Source organism: Rhea pennata, chromosome 2 (genome assembly GCF_028389875.1).
Source record: "Rhea pennata isolate bPtePen1 chromosome 2, bPtePen1.pri, whole genome shotgun sequence".
Taxonomy (NCBI): domain Eukaryota; kingdom Metazoa; phylum Chordata; class Aves; order Rheiformes; family Rheidae; genus Rhea; species Rhea pennata.
In genome coordinates, this window is record NC_084664.1 from 98,550,620 (window position 1) to 98,570,106 (window position 19,487).

Here is a 19,487-nt window from a genome sequence, read left to right on the forward strand (position 1 = left end):
TTCTATTGCTACTACAAAGGCTATTTTATGTGATAGTAAGGAATTGAAAAGTATAGGAAGGACAAAAACAAAGGGATTGATTTAACCCTGTGAAAAGCAGGTTTGTTACAGTATACACAGCACAAAAGTATTTCCAGAAACTCTGCAGACAGAGCTATTCCTTAGATTAAGGAAAACTGCTGATCAGTAAATCATGTTGCTTACCTGTCCTACAACATTCTAGTGGATGGGATATTACATCTTTGGAATGCTAACCCCTATTTCAGATATGGATATTTTACTGTATATTCTGAACAATTAAAAAAATCAATTCTGGAAGAAACCTCTTCTGCTCACACCATAGGAATCCAGTGACAAGTGCTGTGCCAGCACTTCTGAGGCCACACCAAACCTAATAATTAGCATCTGAAGTTGTGTTTTCCACAAGTTGTCCTTTCTACCCACTTCTCCCACTCCCACAGACAGAATAACTCATGTCTTTTTTTTTTTTTTTCCTTTTTTTGTAGTAGGGATAAAAAGAGAAGACTCAGACCTCAGGGAGGAAAAAAAAGCAACAAATAAAGACTGCATGTCCTAACCCTGCATTTTTCTAAGAACTATCCACCATACCTGCAAGGAAGAGGGGATAAGCTGATATAAATCAGCAGAAACTCAGTTTTTCCTCAGATATTAAAAATCTGTTCTTAGGCAGTGCTGAACACCTGCAATTGCTGCAGAAGGCAATGGTGGCTGCAAGCACTCAGTGCTTCTCGCACTCAGAAGTCAGGTTTCATGATTTCTGTTGTTCTGGTTTGTATGTGTTTTCTCATTATGCTTAATAATAATGCTGAGATAAATAGCTCAGTGACGTAAAATATTGCACGCATCAACAATTCATAAAAAAGATTTATACCTAAATAAAAAATGCAAGTATTTGGAAAGAGAGTGCAGCAATATGAAGACATATTTCTTTCAAATACATAACATAACAATGGAAAGAAATTGCACCCAACATTTTATTTCCACTTGGAAGAAAAATCTCATATAATGTGCTGTTGATTATATTTCCTTTCCTGCTCATTAAAATCCTCCATTCTGGAGAGCTGATGTCTAAATAGAAAAATCTCCAGAACACCCATATATGACTCGCACCAAAATAAGCAGGTGTCAAAGCACAAAAGCTCACAGGCAAATGTAGCTCCTGAAGAAATCCTTCTATCCTTTCTAGCAAGCTGTAACTTTTTTTTTTTCCTCTCTCCCAAACAGCACAGGGATTTCTAAGAGGATGACCACATGACCATGGCACTAGGTTTTCTAAGAGGACGATGACAATGATGTCTCATATTTCATTGACAGGTGCAACTTCACTCAATGCCCTGGATATTGCTATTGCTTTCACGCAACGCATCGGAAATGCCCTCATCCTTCTACACTTCTCAGACTTATGAGCTAATCTGCATCACTTGGGAAATGCTACGGGAGATGGTGTCATAAAAAAATCTATGCTCCCTAAGAAATAAAGAAATCTCAACTGCCACACACAGTAATTCATCTGAGTAGATTAGTGGTGGTTTGAAATATTCTTGATCGCTTCCAGTGCCACTAAAAAAGCTGATTCCTTTCCTCACTTAGGGAAAATACACTGCTGCACACTGCTCAGGTTGCAGTGACTTTTGGCTAAATCCACTACTTTAGTTCCCAGGGTAGTCAGCCTCATTTTTTTTCACCCTAAGCATTAAATTCATACAAATCACAACCTCCAAAATGCAAAAACAATAATAAAACACCAAGGTAATGCAGCAAGCTAAAAGCAAAATCTAACCTAAAGAACATTAGGTAAACTAGAGACACAGAAACTGAAATGAAAGGCTCTACTTCCTCCCCTAATACTCAGAAGAGGGGTGAAAACCTTTATTTTTTTTTCCTTTCAGGTAGACCTTGAGCATTCCTAAAGGTACATTCTTGTTAAAGAACAGCAACACTTTGAAACAGAAGACTACAGAGCTGCTGTCAGCCAAGAACAAACAAAGCCAAAAAAGCACAAAAAGTATATTAAACATTTAAATATGCAGTGACAGAACACAAAGGACATGTAAAATGTTAAGTGCACATCCAGTCAAATTTCTACAAGCAGAATTCTTGCACAGTAAGGCTATATCTTTAACATTTTTATTTACTTTACAGGAATTAGGAAATAGTTCATTACTGCTGATTTAGGAGAACAGGTTACATATGGGAATAGTTACTCAAACTGGATTTAATGTGCCTGTAGTAGGAGGAGGAGGTAGGAAATCCCCAGAAGAGGTTATTTCTTCCTATTCTTATTTTCTAGAAAAACTGTGAAAACAAAAATCCTTTGTAGCATATGCGCACCTAAACATTAGTTACTTTTCACATTTAAATTTATACAGTCACTACTGCAATCCATGTGTCACACACACTAGCATGATGAAGGTAATTGAGAATAGGTGTGATGAGACTACTATGGTTCTTCACAACACTCCAGCTGTGTCTTCTGTTGTCTGGCTATTCTTTTAGCTTCATTCATATTCTGATCAGAGAAGTAGTTGCTGAAAATCAGTTTTATATTAACACCATACACAGCAAAAAGTGCTCTTGTTCTTGCATAAACACACATGCACTCAAACATGTTCTCCCCTGCCCTTTTTTTCTTGTGACACTCTACAGCTATGCTAACATGCTATAGCTAATATGGCTAATCATGATGCAGCTGACAACTGTAGGGTTTTGTGTGTGATTTTAGAGATCAGTTTATCAAAAGTTCTTTACTGGATGTATCCTCTCTATTTAAAATACTGGAACAAATGTTAAAATAGGTATCAAGTAAACTCATTTCTGACCACTCCCTCTTTTAACTGTTAAAAGCAGCTAAAGAGCATTTCCTACTGGTTTTAAAACCTCTAACTCTTTCTTTTGCTTTTTACATTTATTTGGTATTGTGTACAGTGTACATACACCAATATGTATCTGTATCTGAGACACACACTTGCACAGCCAGTGTTGGAGTAGGTATGTGCACAGGAGCTTATTCTTAAATCAAATGCACAATGTCCACTCACAAAGATACACACAAGCCTACTATAGGCACACAGATACTCACACTGTGATAATTACCCCGGACCACTAGTCAGAAATCCAGGTCCCAGTAGGCAGGCAGAGTACAGAACAACACCCCCCGTCCCAAAGAACTTTCAGACCTAGGAGAGGACTGGCAAAAACACGCTCAGGCAGGAAACACAAGATAATTTTGTGACAACTGTAAACAGCAGGGAAAACAGAATTATTGAGAAGGAAACTGAGTCACTTGTCACAGCCAAAGACTGAAGTCAAGATAGTCACTGTGCTAGTTTCCCTGAAATAACTCTACTCACTATACTGTAATTAAACCAGTATTAGAAAAGTATTGGCAAAAGTGTAAAGGTCAGTCTATCACCAATGCACTTTTGTGGACAGTAAGGCTCAAAGCGCTGAGCATCTGTGGATTCCTGCTGAAATCAACAGTGGATGGGTTCCACAGCTGCACAAAACCAATCCTAATTCTATCGTTATTTTAGGTTTCCTGGTTTATTCCTTCAGCTAATACTAATTTAACATGGGTTTTAACATCCATATCACTACTAGACATTGTTCCATGGCTTACTTAAGCACTTTGTATAACCATTGTACTCCATCATTTGGGATGCAATAAAGATTGGTTGATAAATTCTGTGGCAGAATTACTCATTCGTGAGCTATTTGTTTTAAAGAGCCTCAACCAGTCAAACTGCAAATATATGAGGTTTGGAGATCAGAGCAAACCACAGCAACACATGCTTTTTGAAGTTTATTTCACTTTTTGCTAAGTAATCATTTAAATAGCATCAGATGTACTTTGACTAGGTTGCTTTGGCTTTTGCCTAAAAAAAAGATCTCAACAGCAAAAGTACTCTACTGACAATAACTCTGTATACTGCAGCAGCAATAGTAACTGGAAACTAATTTTTTAGTTATGTCATTCTAGGGCTTCAGTGGAAAATTCAGTCAAGCCTACAGTCATTCCTTTTCGCCTAAAAATGAACTGGAAGGATGTCCCAGTGGTCTGCTCTCAGTTGCTGGGAATCTCTTTCAATGGTATTGACTATATACCTGCTGGATACATTACATTCTCCAAGTATTCACTCAGCATCGTCTAAACTAACAGAATGCTGTAAATTCAGCCACACTTGAGAAGGATATCCTTGAGGTATTGTTTTCTTTTTTTTCTTTTGGTTGTGCTGAAGTTCTTCATAGGATATACTATGGATGTTATCCATAAAGACTTAAGAGGATGGATTTCTGCCAGTTAGTTCCAACTTCCAGGACTACAGAGAGGCAGAAAACACATGATCTTCACTCTTGTTTTTCAACAAGTAATGTCCCCTTTTTTCTATCTGCAAAAGTACTTATTCTTTTACATTAATTGCATGGAAGGACAATGGCAAACTCCTGAGTTGGGAAGAAATGGAGAGCCCAAACTGAAATCCACAGAACACATCTACAGACTAAGTGGCTAGTGGATCACATACATTTTACACATTTCTTTTACTTGGGATACCACCCTTGGCATTGCCGCGAGAAAAAAAAAAAAAAAAAAAAAAGCTGAAGAACAGTTGTGTATCTTCATCCCAGTTACTCTGGGACGAAGCTTCTCTCTTCCTAGGTCTTGTCTTTTTTTTTTTAGTTACTTCTGGATTTATTCCTTCTTTTCTCTGGGACTGAGGTTCCAGATCTCCAGGGTATATGGAAAGAAAAGGTAGACAGCTTCTAGCTAGCAAAGGCTTCTCTTTCCACCTCTCTCACTGATCTGCAATCTCTCCCTCACACTGCTTGTGCACGCAGGCTGCAGTACCATGACACAATATTCAGTGGCAAAACAAACTTACTGAACTCTCATCTTCCCCCAGCCCCTTGTTGCCTCCCGGAAGAAACGTGCTATCTCCTCAGTTGCTTTGAGGCTATGGGACTACACTGTGAAGTGGATCAGGGAATTGGTATGCCTTTAAGAAACCTCAAAGGAAAAAGGGTCCCTGATCCGCTTTACAGTGTAGACACATAAATAGCTACTGTGGTACAACTGGAAGAACAGAACAGCACATGGGAAAGAACAAGAAGTAAAACCTGTCATCCTGATACTGCAAGGACCAAGGCTCCAGGAACCAGGACTTCCTTCAAATGGAGAGGAGTTTTAACAGCTGTCCCTGACTGGAAGTGCAGTCGAAAGGGTACAACTTCTAGCAGGGCAGACAGACATTTTACATTGCAAGTTTCCCAAAACCCCTACGGCATTCTCTAGGTTTTTCTAGCTGATACTCTGAGAAAATACAGATTTAAATCCAGCTTTTAGAATTACCAGTTTTATTGTAAAAGCTGTCCTGTGATTTAACTCTATATTAGTATAGAAAACTGAAAGCTAGAATGATATGTTTTGCTCTTTAAATATATATATATGCATGTGGGTGTAAGATACAAAATACAATCTATGTATATACATATCTATATAATCTACATATAGATATAAAAGTTATAGATATGTATCTTCCTCTCCGAAACAGATTTCACCTAGGACAGTTGTGTACAAAGCAGAGAACTCACAGCATCCAAAAAGAACAGCTCAAACCAGTTACTTTGTTTCAAGTCCCTCCAGGGAGATCAAATCTGCTACTACCCTGTGGTAACAAGATGAGAGCTTTGAAATACTCTAAGGCTATGAAAACAACCCAAAATTACTCAAGTACTTTTGGGGAATGAAAATAGAATTAGGAGAAGAAAATAGCTGTACGTTTTTAATGCATATTATAGGTTTCTCTGTACATTTGACTATTATCAAGGTGGCTGCAAAAGGATGACATGAATTTGCTTAGCCCTTTGGTGCTCCAGTATACAGCAAATGGAGATATTATGTAAGGCAAATATCACAAACTAATCATAGCAGCAAGTATCACTAGCATTTTTCCAAGTAAAGGCAGAAAGAAATTAAACTGTTGCTGGTTTGTCCAGGTTCGATGGGAGACTCTCAGTTAAGATTAGATTACAGTAGTACTAGTGGAGGGATGGAGACAGGATATGCATGAGAACATCCATCTTCAGTATCAGCCCCAAGGCTAGCAGCTGGATTGCTGGGAACCAAATCCCATGTCACTTGTTATCATTACCAGTAATTGCAGCAGTATCAGCTCAATGCTTTAGTCATAAGCCTGGGTTCCAGGACAGTAGGTGTATTAACAAATTCAGATTCAAAACATGGAACCTAACAATGGTTCCTGCCCCTAAAAGCTGAAGGGCTAAGCATGTGACAAATGACAACAAACAGATGCAGCTTGGAGGTTATTTCAGTAACTCATCAAAATGAATGACAGACAGCTGTCACAGCTCAAGACCAGCTCAGACCCCTGCTGCCAGTTGTCTTTGTATGCATTGCACAAAATCTGGATTTCTGAAGGAAAATCTGAAGGAATTTCTGAAGGTTCTCTTGAAAGAGAACAAGAAAGTAGATATACATACAGGGAACTCCCAACTTCAAGGATCAATTTCAGAGAAACTCCAAGTGCTCACTTGGACATCTAACAAGCGGGAAAAAATGTTAAAATCATTGTTCATTTTGAGGCAGAGGTAAGTTTTCCAGTAAAGATGTAGAACTGCTAGGTGAGAAGAGGCAGTTGCCTTTGCAGTGAAGAAAAGCAGTATCTCCTTCATAAGCCAGAAGAGGTAGCAAGAAAACATGCAAAGAGAAGTATTTTACGAAAGCAGCCTGAGCAGACAAAACTGCTTTCTATCCAGGCTTGAGAAATAGTTGCTTCAAAAATTAAGATGTGAACTTCATGAGAAGTTCAACTGTAAATCTAGATAGAAAAGCTGAATCTTAGAGATATGTTGTGAAAAGAGACTGGACAGATCAACAGACTGACAAGGTGGCCAGGATGGCAAGCAGCAGTGTTAGCAAAAAGAAATCTCTCCAGTTCTGGCATAGGCAGAGAATGGTAGGAAGTGAGACTGATAGTGAGACTTTTAGAATTTATTTCTTCTTAGTTTCTCTTTCCTTGTTATTTTCAGTCATGTATTTTAATTTCTCTATTATATTTTGTCTTTCTGCCCTTTTTATAACATGGGCATGGCCCTCTACGCTCCCTCTTTTGGGTAAACATCCATATGCTAGACCCAAACTTTTGATCCATCCGGCTTTACAGCTTACTGGGTGTGAAGTATGACTATGACGTCCTGGAGATACTGCCAAGAAAACAAAGAGGGTTCACTGGAGCTCATAACCCCATCAAGGCTGTTTTGAACACTACAATTGCCTTTTAGTGTGGTTTACTGCTCAGTGCTTCATTGGCAGTGCTGCCAGAAGGCTGAGGAATTACCACCAAGCTACCAGATGTCAAGTACTGCCATTATCACCAATCCACAGAAAAGAGGCACCCAAGCACTGGACTATCACTGAAGAACCACCAGCAGTGGATCAAGCCAGTAACTGTTTAAGAGAACTCAATCCATACAAATCCCTGGTACCAAGGCTGCATCAGTGCCCTTGCAAGGCATCTTTGTATTATCTTTGAAAGCTCATTGAGATGAAGGGAGATCCTCAAAAACTGTGAAAAGGCAAAAGTTGCATCCAACTTCAAAAAAGCCCAAAGGCACAACCCAGAGACATAAGGGCTGGTCAGCCTCACTTTAGTCCTTGGGAAAATCATGGAGCAAGTCCTCTTGGAACACATTTCTGGGCACATGAAGGAGAAGAAAGTGATGGGAACCAATCAGCACTGATTTACTGAGGGTAAATCATGCCTGACTGATCTTATTGCTTTTCTATGATGAGATGCCTGGTTCAGTAAACAAGAAAGCAGTGGATGTCATTTACCTTGATTTTAGCAAGCCTTTTGACACTGGCTCCCACAATGTTTTTGTATCCAAGTTATGACACTACGGTGTGGTTGAGTGGACAAGGAACTGGGTAAATAAATGGTTGTATAGTTGGACTCAGACAGTAGCCATTAATGGATAGGCCATTCTTGTTTTTTATAACAGCCTCCCTGCAGAATGTAAGTGGAGTATTGCAGGTGTCTATCCTGGGACCTGTCCTGTTTCACATCTTTACAAATGACCTGGGGAAGATGATGGAGTATTTGCTCATAAAGTCTGCAGATGATACCAAGCTGGGAGGAAAAGCTGATACACTCAAGGGCAGGGCTGCCATCCAGAGGGACCTATGACGCTGGAGGTGTAGGCCAACAGCAACCTTATGCAACTCAGCAAGGACAAACACAAAGTCCTGCCCTGGGAAGGGAGAGGCCTGGCAACAGCACAGACCGGGGACTGACTGGCCAGGGAGCAGCTCTGCTGAAAAAAGGCCTGGGGGTGGCAGTAGTCTGCGAGCTGGGCATGAGGCAGCAATGTGCCCTGGCAGCAAGAAAGGCCAAGAGCATTCTGGATTGTATTGACAGCAGCAAAGACTACTGCTTTAAGGGAGCGATTATATCCCTCTCCTCAGCACTTGTTAGGCCATATCTAGCTTAATGCGCTCTGTCTTGGGCCCCCAGCACAGCAAGGACATCGATTAACTGGTGTAAGTTGAGCCCTTAAGATGGTCAGGGGCCGGAGCACTTGCCCCATGAGGAAAGGCTGAGAGAACTTGGCTTGCTGAGGCAGAAGATAGCTTTGGAGAGACCTAACAGAAGCCTGCTAGCACCTACAAGGAAATCATCAAGAAGATTGAGCCAGATTTTTCATAGCTGTGCATGGTGGGACAATGAGAGACAATGGACAAAAATCAAAACAAGAGAGGTTCAGAATGGATGCAAGAAAAAAAATATTTTTCACTAGGACAGTTGAGCAGTGGGACAAGTTGTCCAGGGAGGCTGTGCAGTCTACATCCTTGGAGGTTTTCAAGACTCAACTGGATATTGTCCAGCAACTTGGTTCGATCTCAGAGCAGACTCTGCTTTGAGAAAGAGGTGGGGCGACAGATCTCCTGAGGTCCCTTCCACCCTAATTATCCTATAATCCTAAGAATACAAAACTGGATGAAAGCCAAGTTGAGGACAGGCAACGGGGCACAGGGCACTCCTTTAATTCACAAACTACTGTTCCCAGCACACTGAAAAAAATCAGTCATATAGGTAACACTCTCCAACATCTCTCTGTATCTGCATGTCCGTTCAGTATCAGGCACAATCTCTCTTCTAAGTCAGAGAGAGACTATAGAACCTGTAGCTGTAGTAAATATCTTCACTCATTTTTACTGGGATAATGAAGTCCTAAAAATTGCCAGAGAAAGAAAGTTTATAAAATTCATTATCTTAAAAGGCTGGATACACAGGTATGATTGTGACCCAGTGAAACTGCATTTCTGTCTGAGCATCCTATGCCTGAGCATAGGATGAAGAAGACAGTAGGTTACCAGTATGTTACTCATTTGTGGTTTGCTGGTATGCAAGCTGCTGATTGTTTGGTCCTGGGCATAAAATACCCACAAAATTATATTAGGACAGGTCATCTTTGAATGCAGAACCGAAGTGCATTGTTTATCCCAATTTCCATCATCCCTCTTCTGTTTAGAGGAATTCCAAATTTTGGAGATTTACAATAAATATTTCAGTCACTACTCTGAGTCAGACAACACATTACTCACTTTCAACATTTTCCTCCCTGAAATTGATGATAATACTTTAAAGCACAGATTTGCTTTGATGGTTTGTGGTCATAATTTTTGTGGTCACCCAATACATCCTGATTTTTCAAAAGGAGATGAAGCATAGAAAACTATACTGAAAAGTCTGGGATGATTGTTTGATTGATTTAAAAAAAGATATTTCCATCAACAGCATTAACAGGTTTTTTGGTTTAAACCCACTCTTTGTCTTTCTCCTCTTTCCCCCACTCCACATCTTCTTTAAGACTTCCCATTTACCTTCAAAGTTTCAAAATTGCTTCTGACAGTAGAAGTACATCTCTTTGCTCTTCTGCCTTTCTCTTACTTTGCCTTAAGTGTTTCATTTTTTTCTTCTCATGTGACAATCCATCCATCATGTCTCCCCCCATTTCTAAACCATTATTTCCTTCTTTCCTTCCTTCTTTTTTGGCCAACTGTCTTTAGTTAAGAACCAGAATTCAAGTCCTGTTTATTCTTCAGGTGTTTGTTTGTTGACATTCTTTCCCCAGAAATAATTTTTTTTTTATGTATTTTAGGGGTTGTCATATTAACCTCTTACTGTTTCTATTAGCCATTTTGAAAGCTTTCTTGCTCCAGCCCTACAAGGTTCTGATCATGCTCAGCTGGATCCTGGGAAGTATAGAGATCTCTGACCTGAAACCATTTAGGCACTTAGGATACGTTTGACTTTGAGCACAGGGACAATCCCATTGATTTAAATGGGACTACTTGCAAGTTTAAAGCTCAGCATGTGCTTCAGTACTTGCCTGACTGGGGCCAAAGGGCTCAGGATCCTAGTGCTTCAGTACCAGCATGGGCTACAAATGATTCAAGATTTAACACCCTGATGATAGAAGGCTTGATGATCAAGACATTTCTAATCCAACCATGCAGCCTAGTACTGAGTCTCTGCAATGAAGGAAGTATTTTGACTGCTTTTAATGGCTATGCAACACCAAAAAAGGAGTTTCACAATGTTCTGCAGAGTGTACAGACAAAACTGAAATGATATATGGCACTGTAAAGGTTTTACTGACATTCATTTAAGATGATCTATATAACTCACTCATAAGAAATTCAACCTTCTCAAAGTCATGCCAATAAAATGTTTATGCTAAACCATCATTTATTCTCTGTATGGACCTCCATATACATACACGCACACACGCACTTCATATATCTTCAATTACAATAAAACTAATTAGCCAATAAATCACAGCTGAGACGGCACCTCATTTGTTCAGACATCTAAGTTCAATTTACATACTAATGGTTGCGTATTTGCCTTTAATAGATGCGCTATTAGAAAGTAAACATAATAAATGAATAACCATTTAAGCATGGTGTTACCTAATCTTGATGAAAAATACCTGAAAATGTAGCAGTCAGTGAATCTATTTACTTTTTTATTGAGAAATAAAGCTAATCACTGACTAAGAAGATAAATATAAATTATATAACATAGCATACTAATGATAGATCAGCCAGACCCACCCTTTGCAGGGAATGTAATAACATCAAATTGGTAGAAATAGCTGACTTATCATTAAATGCTCTCTTTTCGAAGCATGGAAGAAAGGGTACAGGCTAAGCTGATTTAATTTGAAAAAGTTTCCCCTTGGATCTGCCACTGCATTTTACTTTTGGCATCTCCTAAAGCTGCAGGACAAGCTACATGTCTCCCAGCAACAATCAGGTACATGCATAGGAAAGATGCACAGGGATAATGACTGTCTCAGTAAATTGAAGAGTGCACAGTGAGGTTAGAAATTGGTACCACGTAATTGTGTGAACAAGAGGTCTAACATATGTAGCAAATGATGCAAACTGTATTACTGCGTAAATCCTTCACTATTACAATAGAGATCTAATTTATACAACATACTCGGCAAACCAAAACAGGAGTGTGCGAGGTCCAACTTTTGCTAACTAGCACTGTGCAGGATTGAGAGGAAGCTGCCTTGACTTCCTTACTTGTATAATAAACCACTTCCTCTCATATAACCGCATCTTTTGGAAGAGATCTCCTTTTTCTCATCTTTTCTGCTGACCTTGACTGCTTATTTTTCAAAGTAAAGACAGTCGCCTAATGTTATGGCCACAGACCTTATTTTGGCTACAGCTGTGCAGCAGGTGAACTGAGCTTCACTTCTAGCTGCTCATGAACCCTCTCCCTCTCTTCTTGCCCCACTGCCAAAGGTTACCAGCCCTTCAAGTCTCCCAGCAGAGCTGTTGTTGAAGCTCTGTCTATCTTGGCTTAATCAAAATGATCCTGTTTAGAAAATCTACTGTTTCAAGTATTGAAGCTAACACGAGGCATTTTGAAGTGACGGAGTTTGGAGAGACTGCATGTGCCAGCAGATCTAAGGAAGGACTAGTCCCAGGCGATGACAGAACGGAGTGCTGAAAAGAACGTACTGTTAGGGTTACTGCATATATTGTGGAATATTATGGAATATTAGCTAGGAATCCAATTCAGACCCCCTCTGTACCAATGCTCGCCTTAAAACAACATAAACATGCTGCTGCTTTACCTCAATCAGGGTCACAAGGCTCATCTGCAATCAAAATAAATAATTACGTTAAACAGCAGCAGCAGCAGCTGCTGCTGCCGCCACTACAGGCACCAGCAAATGGAAGTGACTTTGTGAGGAGAGAATGCATCAGCAGTCAATTGACATGACATGCCGTTTGCTCACTGTGGCAGCAAAATGATGGTCATCTCAGGAACTGTCCTACCTAGAAAGCCCATTCCTCTCAATCAACACCTCCAGGCAAGTCGCACTTCATCTGAACTGTGAGTGCCTTCCTTCCCTAAATGTCATTTCATTTTTGTACCTTTTCTTGTGTGTTGTCAGCCCATGGATGTGTCTTTTTTGCAAGAACGCTGACTCAGCATGAACCAGAAAGCAACTGCATGCAAGTACGCTCAGAGCTCTGACGAACAGAGTTATAACACAGCATACTAGATTGGATCCAAGACATTTATTTTACAAGTCACGCCTTGTAGGTGCTTAGTCTTTCTTGCCCTGTCCATCCTCCGTCATCCTCATTTCATACCGTGACTAGAAGCCCTACACACAAATGATTGAAGGCAAGTAACTAGTCTCTGATCACCCATACTGCTGTGACTTGTGTCAAATTATAGTTTGAACAATTTAGCTAATCCAGACCAGCACAATAATCTGATCCATGGAGAGAAGCACTCTAACACTGCAGTGCTGAGTGACCACAATGGTACCAGCACCATCAGCTTCACCCAGCAGCTTTTTGACCTACTAAAGCCTCTACACATATCTTGAGCAACTGTGATAAGACAGAAAAAAGCTTGATACATCCAGACTCTTAAAAAGCACAAAACATGTACTTTGAGTCCTAAGAATATGCTCAAATGAAATTCCATCTTTGAACAACAGTATATTTAACCTAGCTATTATTAAAGGTTACTGCTTTTCAGTGCAGTGCTTGTCTATTTGAAGAACGTTTTAATGTACAGAAAGAAAAATATAAATGTTGGTGCATAATATTCAGATTATAAGAAGTCATGTGGGAATATCCAAAGGTTGAGAGGTCTACCACAGGTAAGCAGGCAAAGGATGGATATTTATCCAGATCTTGTAAGGCTGCAGAGTTGGATTTGTGTAATGAAAAGCTCTGAAAACATCTGGTTTGTCTTGGTTCAGTTCAGCTGAAAAATATTTCCATGCAGAAATTCTGGCACTTTTCTAATATCCATCAAGATTTTTTACAGGATCAACACTGGAAAGCAATTCCAAGACCAGGCTAAAAGCATTTTTTTTTTTAATTCAAATATGTTATGAATAAACCATGTGATTCATTAATTATAACTCTTTAGAGAGTAGACAGAAGCAGAAGGTCTGCTAACTTGGTTTTGCAGCATAGCTGGAAAAAAACACGAAGAAAAACTGGCTTATTAACTCTCACAATCCAAAATCTAATGACAGCACTGAAGAATTCTTCACAATACTCTTATATGAAGAGTCATTAACCCTTTTTAAAAGCAATGTCAGTACATATGGTCAGGGTTCAAAAGCTCATTGTAAAATGTCAGATGAAAGCTGGATAAAAGCTTTCTCTTAAACAAAAAAACTAGCTTGCCTTTAGTCTTTTATATTCAGAGATAGAGTTGAAAAACATAAACTAAGGGACAGGGAGAAGTATTCTACCAAAACTGAAGATAGGACACCTAAGATTTTTTTTTTTTTTTTTTAAGTTTTCATAAAATGGTCTTAATATCAGAGCAAAAAAGTGTTTCTAAAACATTGAGCAGATTGTATCTTTAGAATGGAGAAAGAAAGGACCTGAAATAATTGTTCACCTATCTTTCCATCTCTGCTCTTCCTCTCCCATCTCCCTTATCCTCACAATCTCTCTACCTTTCACTGAGTGGGCTATGATAAACTGCCAACACATTAACATGATATAGTAGTAGTTAATGGCTTTGTAATAAAACTGCAGTCTTTCTATTCCAACTTAGAGCACGGTGGCAGCTGACAGTTCCTTTTCCTTGAAGGCCCCCACCTACTACATCCTTCTTCCCGATCCATGTTATTACTTTAAAATGCATTTCAGCCAACAAACCTCGATTTTATCATTATCTCTAAAATGTCAGATTATCAGAGGTCTTGCATGCAGAACTTCTCCTGTTGTACCAAGGCCAGGTGAAAATAATGCTACCTAGCACAAATAAATGCTTAAAGACCTATTAAGACATTCTCCTGTTGATGGCACAAACAGCTACCCAACAAAACAGTGCAAAGCCACGTGCTCCTTGTGACCTCTGTTCAGCTGACACCCTAAAAAGATTTAGTTCACTTTTAGCTTCCTAGAAACTGTGCCCTTTACCATGAACCTGGACACGCAAACCCATGCCTCTGTCACCTTCAGATCACTTAACTATATGCCTAACTTTTTCTGAAGCTGAACATGACAATAACAACACAGCCTACAGTAGGCAGCGACCTCATCCTCTGTTTGGCTCACCCTCAACATCAGACTATATCATCCTGAACAATCTGGGCTCTTCCCCAAATATCCAATCTACTGTTAATACCAGTTTGAGGCTTGGGTCCACAGTTTCAAAGCAAGCAAGTGTTCTCATCTTGTTTTCATCAAAGATCAGATTGCAGTCCATAAACCAACCAACAACCTATGCTCCCCAGGAATGGTGCCAACAAGAAAAATCAGGATTGAAATGAAGAGGATATGAGCTCCCTTCTGGAAAAGAAAAGCTTTCTGTAGGAGACCAGGGGAAATTATGGACAGACCCACCTTCAGGAAATGTGGCAAAAAGCAATCTTCTTCCCATAAGTGATAGCTGCAGTCTGACTATCCCAATGCCAGTATCACAAAAGCAAAGGAGGAAAAAAAATCCAAATACAGTTTTGACTCTATTAGAGAAGATGTGCCAGAAATGCCATGAATCCCAGAATGGATGCTGCTACTGGTTTGTTGTTTAAGACTGCTCAAATACAAGGGCAAGTGCAGAGTCCTGCATCCAGGCAGAAATAACGCTAGGCACCAGTACAAGCTGGGGGGCTGACCTTGTGGAGAGCAGTCTGCAGAGAAGGACCTGGGAGTGCTGGGAAATGACAAATTGACCATGAGCCAGCAATGTGTCCTTGTGGCCAGGAAGGCCAATGGTCTCCTGGGGTGCATTGGGAAGACTGTTGACAGCAGGTCGTGGGAGGTGATCCTGCCCCTCTACTCAGCCCTGGGGAGGCCTCATCTCGAGTACTGTGTCCAGTTCTGGGCTCCCCAGGACAAGACAGACATGAAGCTACTGCAGAGAGTCCAGCGTAGGGCTACAAAGATGATCCGAGGGCTGGAGCTCCTGCCCTATGAGGAATGGCTGTGAGAGCTGGGCCTCTTCAGCCTGGGGAAAAGAAGATTGAGGGGGGATCTTATCAATGTGTACAAGTACCTGAAGGGAGGGTGTCAAGGGGACGGGGACAAACTCTTTTCAGTTGTCCCATGTGACAGGACAAGAGGCAATGGGCAGAAACTGAAGCACAGGAAGTTCCGCCTGACCGTGAGGAGGAATTTCTTCCCTGTGAGAGTGATGGAGCACTGGACCAGGTTGCCCAGAGAGGTTGTGGAGTCTCCTTCTCTGGAGATCTTCAAGGCCCGCTTGGATGCAACCCTGCCTAACATGCTCTAGGTGACCCTGCTGATTGTGGAGGTTGGACTAGACGATCTCCAGAGGTCCCTTCCAACCTTACTGATTCTATGATTCTATGATCATCTGAGCATTATGATTTTTTATTTCCCCTTCCACACTTTTAATTCTTAAAAAACTTAAAACAAGCTGTTCACAAGTCAAGAAAGGGAAACAGTAAATAAAAGGCAGTAGCAACAAGCATTTGCTGAAACTAGTCACATGAAGCTTTGATACAGGAGTTAGAAAAGAAGTATAAAAGAAGTTGAGCCTCCACCCTCCACTCCACTACCACTTGGAGGAAAGAGATGCTACTGTGTGCCAAGGCATAGAAACGTTGTATATTAGCTACATAGCTACATTTCAGCCTCTATATTGCAGACACTGAAGCATGTTCACAAAGCATTTTCCCAGTGTCTAACAGAGCAACTCACATTGACTTCAATGAATGTAGAGCAAAAAAAGAAAGGGAAAGTTTGGGAATATATTACAATATTTGAACAGTCAGCATCCAACAGATTTATGTATTAATATAGATTTACAGTCTCAATTCAAGAACATGCCCAAATCAGGCACAGTCCTAAATCAATCCCTATTCCGGACAAATTTGAAAGTTAAATATATGCTTAACATTTCATGTTCAGCATATAAATATACACTTAATAATGAGAAGAGAGATAGTCATTGGAAATCAACAGGAATTCACATTACTTGGCTCAAAAATGTTATTGTCAAAAGCTGAATTTTGTTGTAGTATGTCAGAAAATCATGATAGCTGGAAAGCTGTTGTTTTAAAACTTCATTTGTTAATGGTACAGAAGTTTAAATATGTTCCATTCTCTAGGGATATATACGCTTTTTACTGACAGAAAATTATCATCATATATACACTATTTTACCTGGAATTTTATTTTTTGGCAAATATGAGGCACAATAAACTGCTTCAAGAAGCGTTCATCTTCACTCCAGAACAGTCGGATGTCAGGGATGTCGTACAGGATCATGGCCAGCCTCTCCAAACCCAAGCCAAATGCCCAGCCAATTTTATCCTGAGCACCAGCTGCAAGAAAAAAGAAATAAACAAAATAAAAATTCAAGAGCTTAAGTTCACAGTGTGAAAAACTGCTGATAAAATGTTCACCTCTTTCCCCAGAAAAAAAGCTGAAGTGGAAAGACAGCAAAGCCTGCAAATAATTGCCAAATGAAAGATCTGAAGGACAGATCCTACCTCCATCAAAAATAGCAGCAATCTCAGCATATCACTGAGTGAAGGAACCAAAAGTGGCAACAAAGAAAAGCTGCACTCTTGGCTCTCTCAGTCCAAAGTTGCAGACATATTTTGAAGAATGCTGCATATCATTACACACCACTTTCCTTTATTGTCCTTAGTGCCAAGCATTTCACATCTTACTCAACTGTACTTTGCAATACATTTAGACATGAATTTCCAATTCAAAATATTTCATTTAGGCTGACAGCGCAAGCCAAGGCAACATTAATATCATGGCCAAAGTTCGAGAGCATCAAAAACGCTTCTTTTGAGGTATCTAGAAGAAACAGAGCTATCATGTGCACAGAGCAATGGGATGTGAGGCACCGCCACATTAGCATCGCACCTCCAGCCAGGGACCTCCCGGGCTGCTGTGCCTGGGGAAAGTCACTGCTCCCAGATATGCAAGTCTTTTTTATGCAGTGCTGCACATAAAAAGACAAGAATATTTAATATAAAAGAGCTTTACAGATACTTAAGAGTCTGGAAACTAAATATTCATATCTTCTTCATTTACAGGACAGAAGCACTGAGTCAGTAAATAGTCATTTTTGTTCAACACTGGGAACCAGACTCCATGTTTAGGCATCACTGGAATTAATATAAGGTAGTAGAGAGCCCAGCAGCTTTGACAAAGGCTCAGAGTTTTTTTAAAATTTAAATGAAAGTCTAAACAAACACACTTGCACTGAAAGGGTGTAGCGGAGTTAAAGAGAGACTTCACCTCTCCCCATCAGCACTGACAGTGTGCTCCCGAATCATGTAACATTGCTGTACATCTCACAGCTATCCAGTTAGACTGAGGCTGTACCTGCCTCTAGGCATTAATCCAAATGCTAATTTTTTGAAAACCTTGAACTTAGCAACTTCCCCACAGTTGTGTGGGAGGCTGGAGGGAGAGCTCTGCTTTCTGATTCCTGTATCTATTATTGGAGCAGAGAAAACGGAGTAATCTCAGTATTTGGGCTTTTATCCTGAGATATGCTGCCACATTCAATGCAGAGAGGAAACAGTGGAGCGCTACATAAATTAGGCATAATAACGCTGGGAGAGAGACACAGTCCTCATTTTGATTCTTTTAATTAATCTGAACCTGCCTATTTAGCTGCAGCTCTAGGTCCCCAGCAGAACAGATCTGAGCCTGATCTGCTACATCAGCAGCGTTGCACTACTCTTTAGGGAGAACTGCCACAGCAATTTGATCAACTTTATAACCATCATCCCCAGAGTACTCTGGATATTCTGTCTTGTCCTTTCTAGTGTGCTCATAGTCAAGATTTTGCACTTCCTGACCTCTGAGAGCAGACAGTTAAAATACCAAATCACAGAAGTCCTAAGAAATAGAGGACAATATGTGAACTCCCTGGTGCAGAGCTGCTCGAACTAGTATGTTTATACCAACTAACAGATTTTTAGCCAGCCTGTTCTTGGAAACCTATAATCCTTGCTACACAACATTAAGAACCACATGGTTTCCTATTGTCAACTGAGTTATTCATAAAGAAAGAAAAGTGACTACAGAGAGTGCTGTTAAATCCGTGCTTAGCAAAGACTCTGAGCTTTGATTTTAAGTGTGAACCATAAGGTGTGTCTTTTCCAAGCTAAAAGTACCTTTTCTCTCCATGTTCCAGTATATAAAAATAATTTTTTATGGCTATGAAGAAGAGAAAGTAACTCACTGCAATGGCACTGCTTCCCCAAAAATCGCTCAAATTCCCCAAAATTCAAGCTTATCCTTAGATTATCAGCTCCCACATCAATAGTAAAATTCCCATTCATTTCAAAAGTACCAGACTCATACCACAAGTGAAGAATGCAATTTTTACTAAAAAAAGAAGAAAAAAAGAAAAGAAAAAGGAAAATGTAAGTGATAAAAATTCCTCCCCAAATCACCACTGGCAAATCTCCACCACTCTCCTCAACTTCATTTACCTTTGATCTCTTCTCCAACTTTCTATTTGTATAGCTCCACATCAAAGTAATTTTTACAGGTATGATCAACTTAAAGTATGTGAAGAATCACCTTGTGGAAGTTAACAAGACTCTTAAACATGTTTCTGACTGAAAATGATCAGAGAGCTTAAAAGTTAAGCATACAGCTAACCACTCTGCTGAGTGAGGGACCCTTCAAAGCATTTTACATCCCGTATATTTATATACACTGAATTTTGGCTAGTAAGACAGCAAGAAGTCAAGTGAGTGCAGGTCAACTTGAAAGAAAACATACCAATAATTTTAAGCTGGGCAGAAAACAGGCTGAGGTTCTGAGGAACACAGCTGGCCCAAGTGGCAAATTTCAGAGACTTGGTGATGCAATCGTAGCACCACTGCTTAAAATAACACAGCCCAATGGATAAAACTGCCGTGACACACAA

The 19,487-nt window shown here is 40.0% G+C and overlaps 1 protein-coding gene across 4 annotated transcripts in view; it reads right to left on the bottom strand.

The window, feature by feature from the left end:
* FARS2 (phenylalanyl-tRNA synthetase 2, mitochondrial) overlaps window positions 1–19,487 on the bottom strand; it is a 255,244-nt gene that overhangs the window by 91,755 nt on the left and 144,002 nt on the right. For all 4 annotated transcript variants that reach the window (XM_062569999.1, XM_062570001.1, XM_062570000.1 and 1 more), the window contains one exon: window positions 16,742–16,902. In XM_062569999.1, the coding sequence (XP_062425983.1) occupies window positions 16,742–16,902 (161 nt within the window). The remainder of the gene's footprint in view (window positions 1–16,741; window positions 16,903–19,487) is intronic.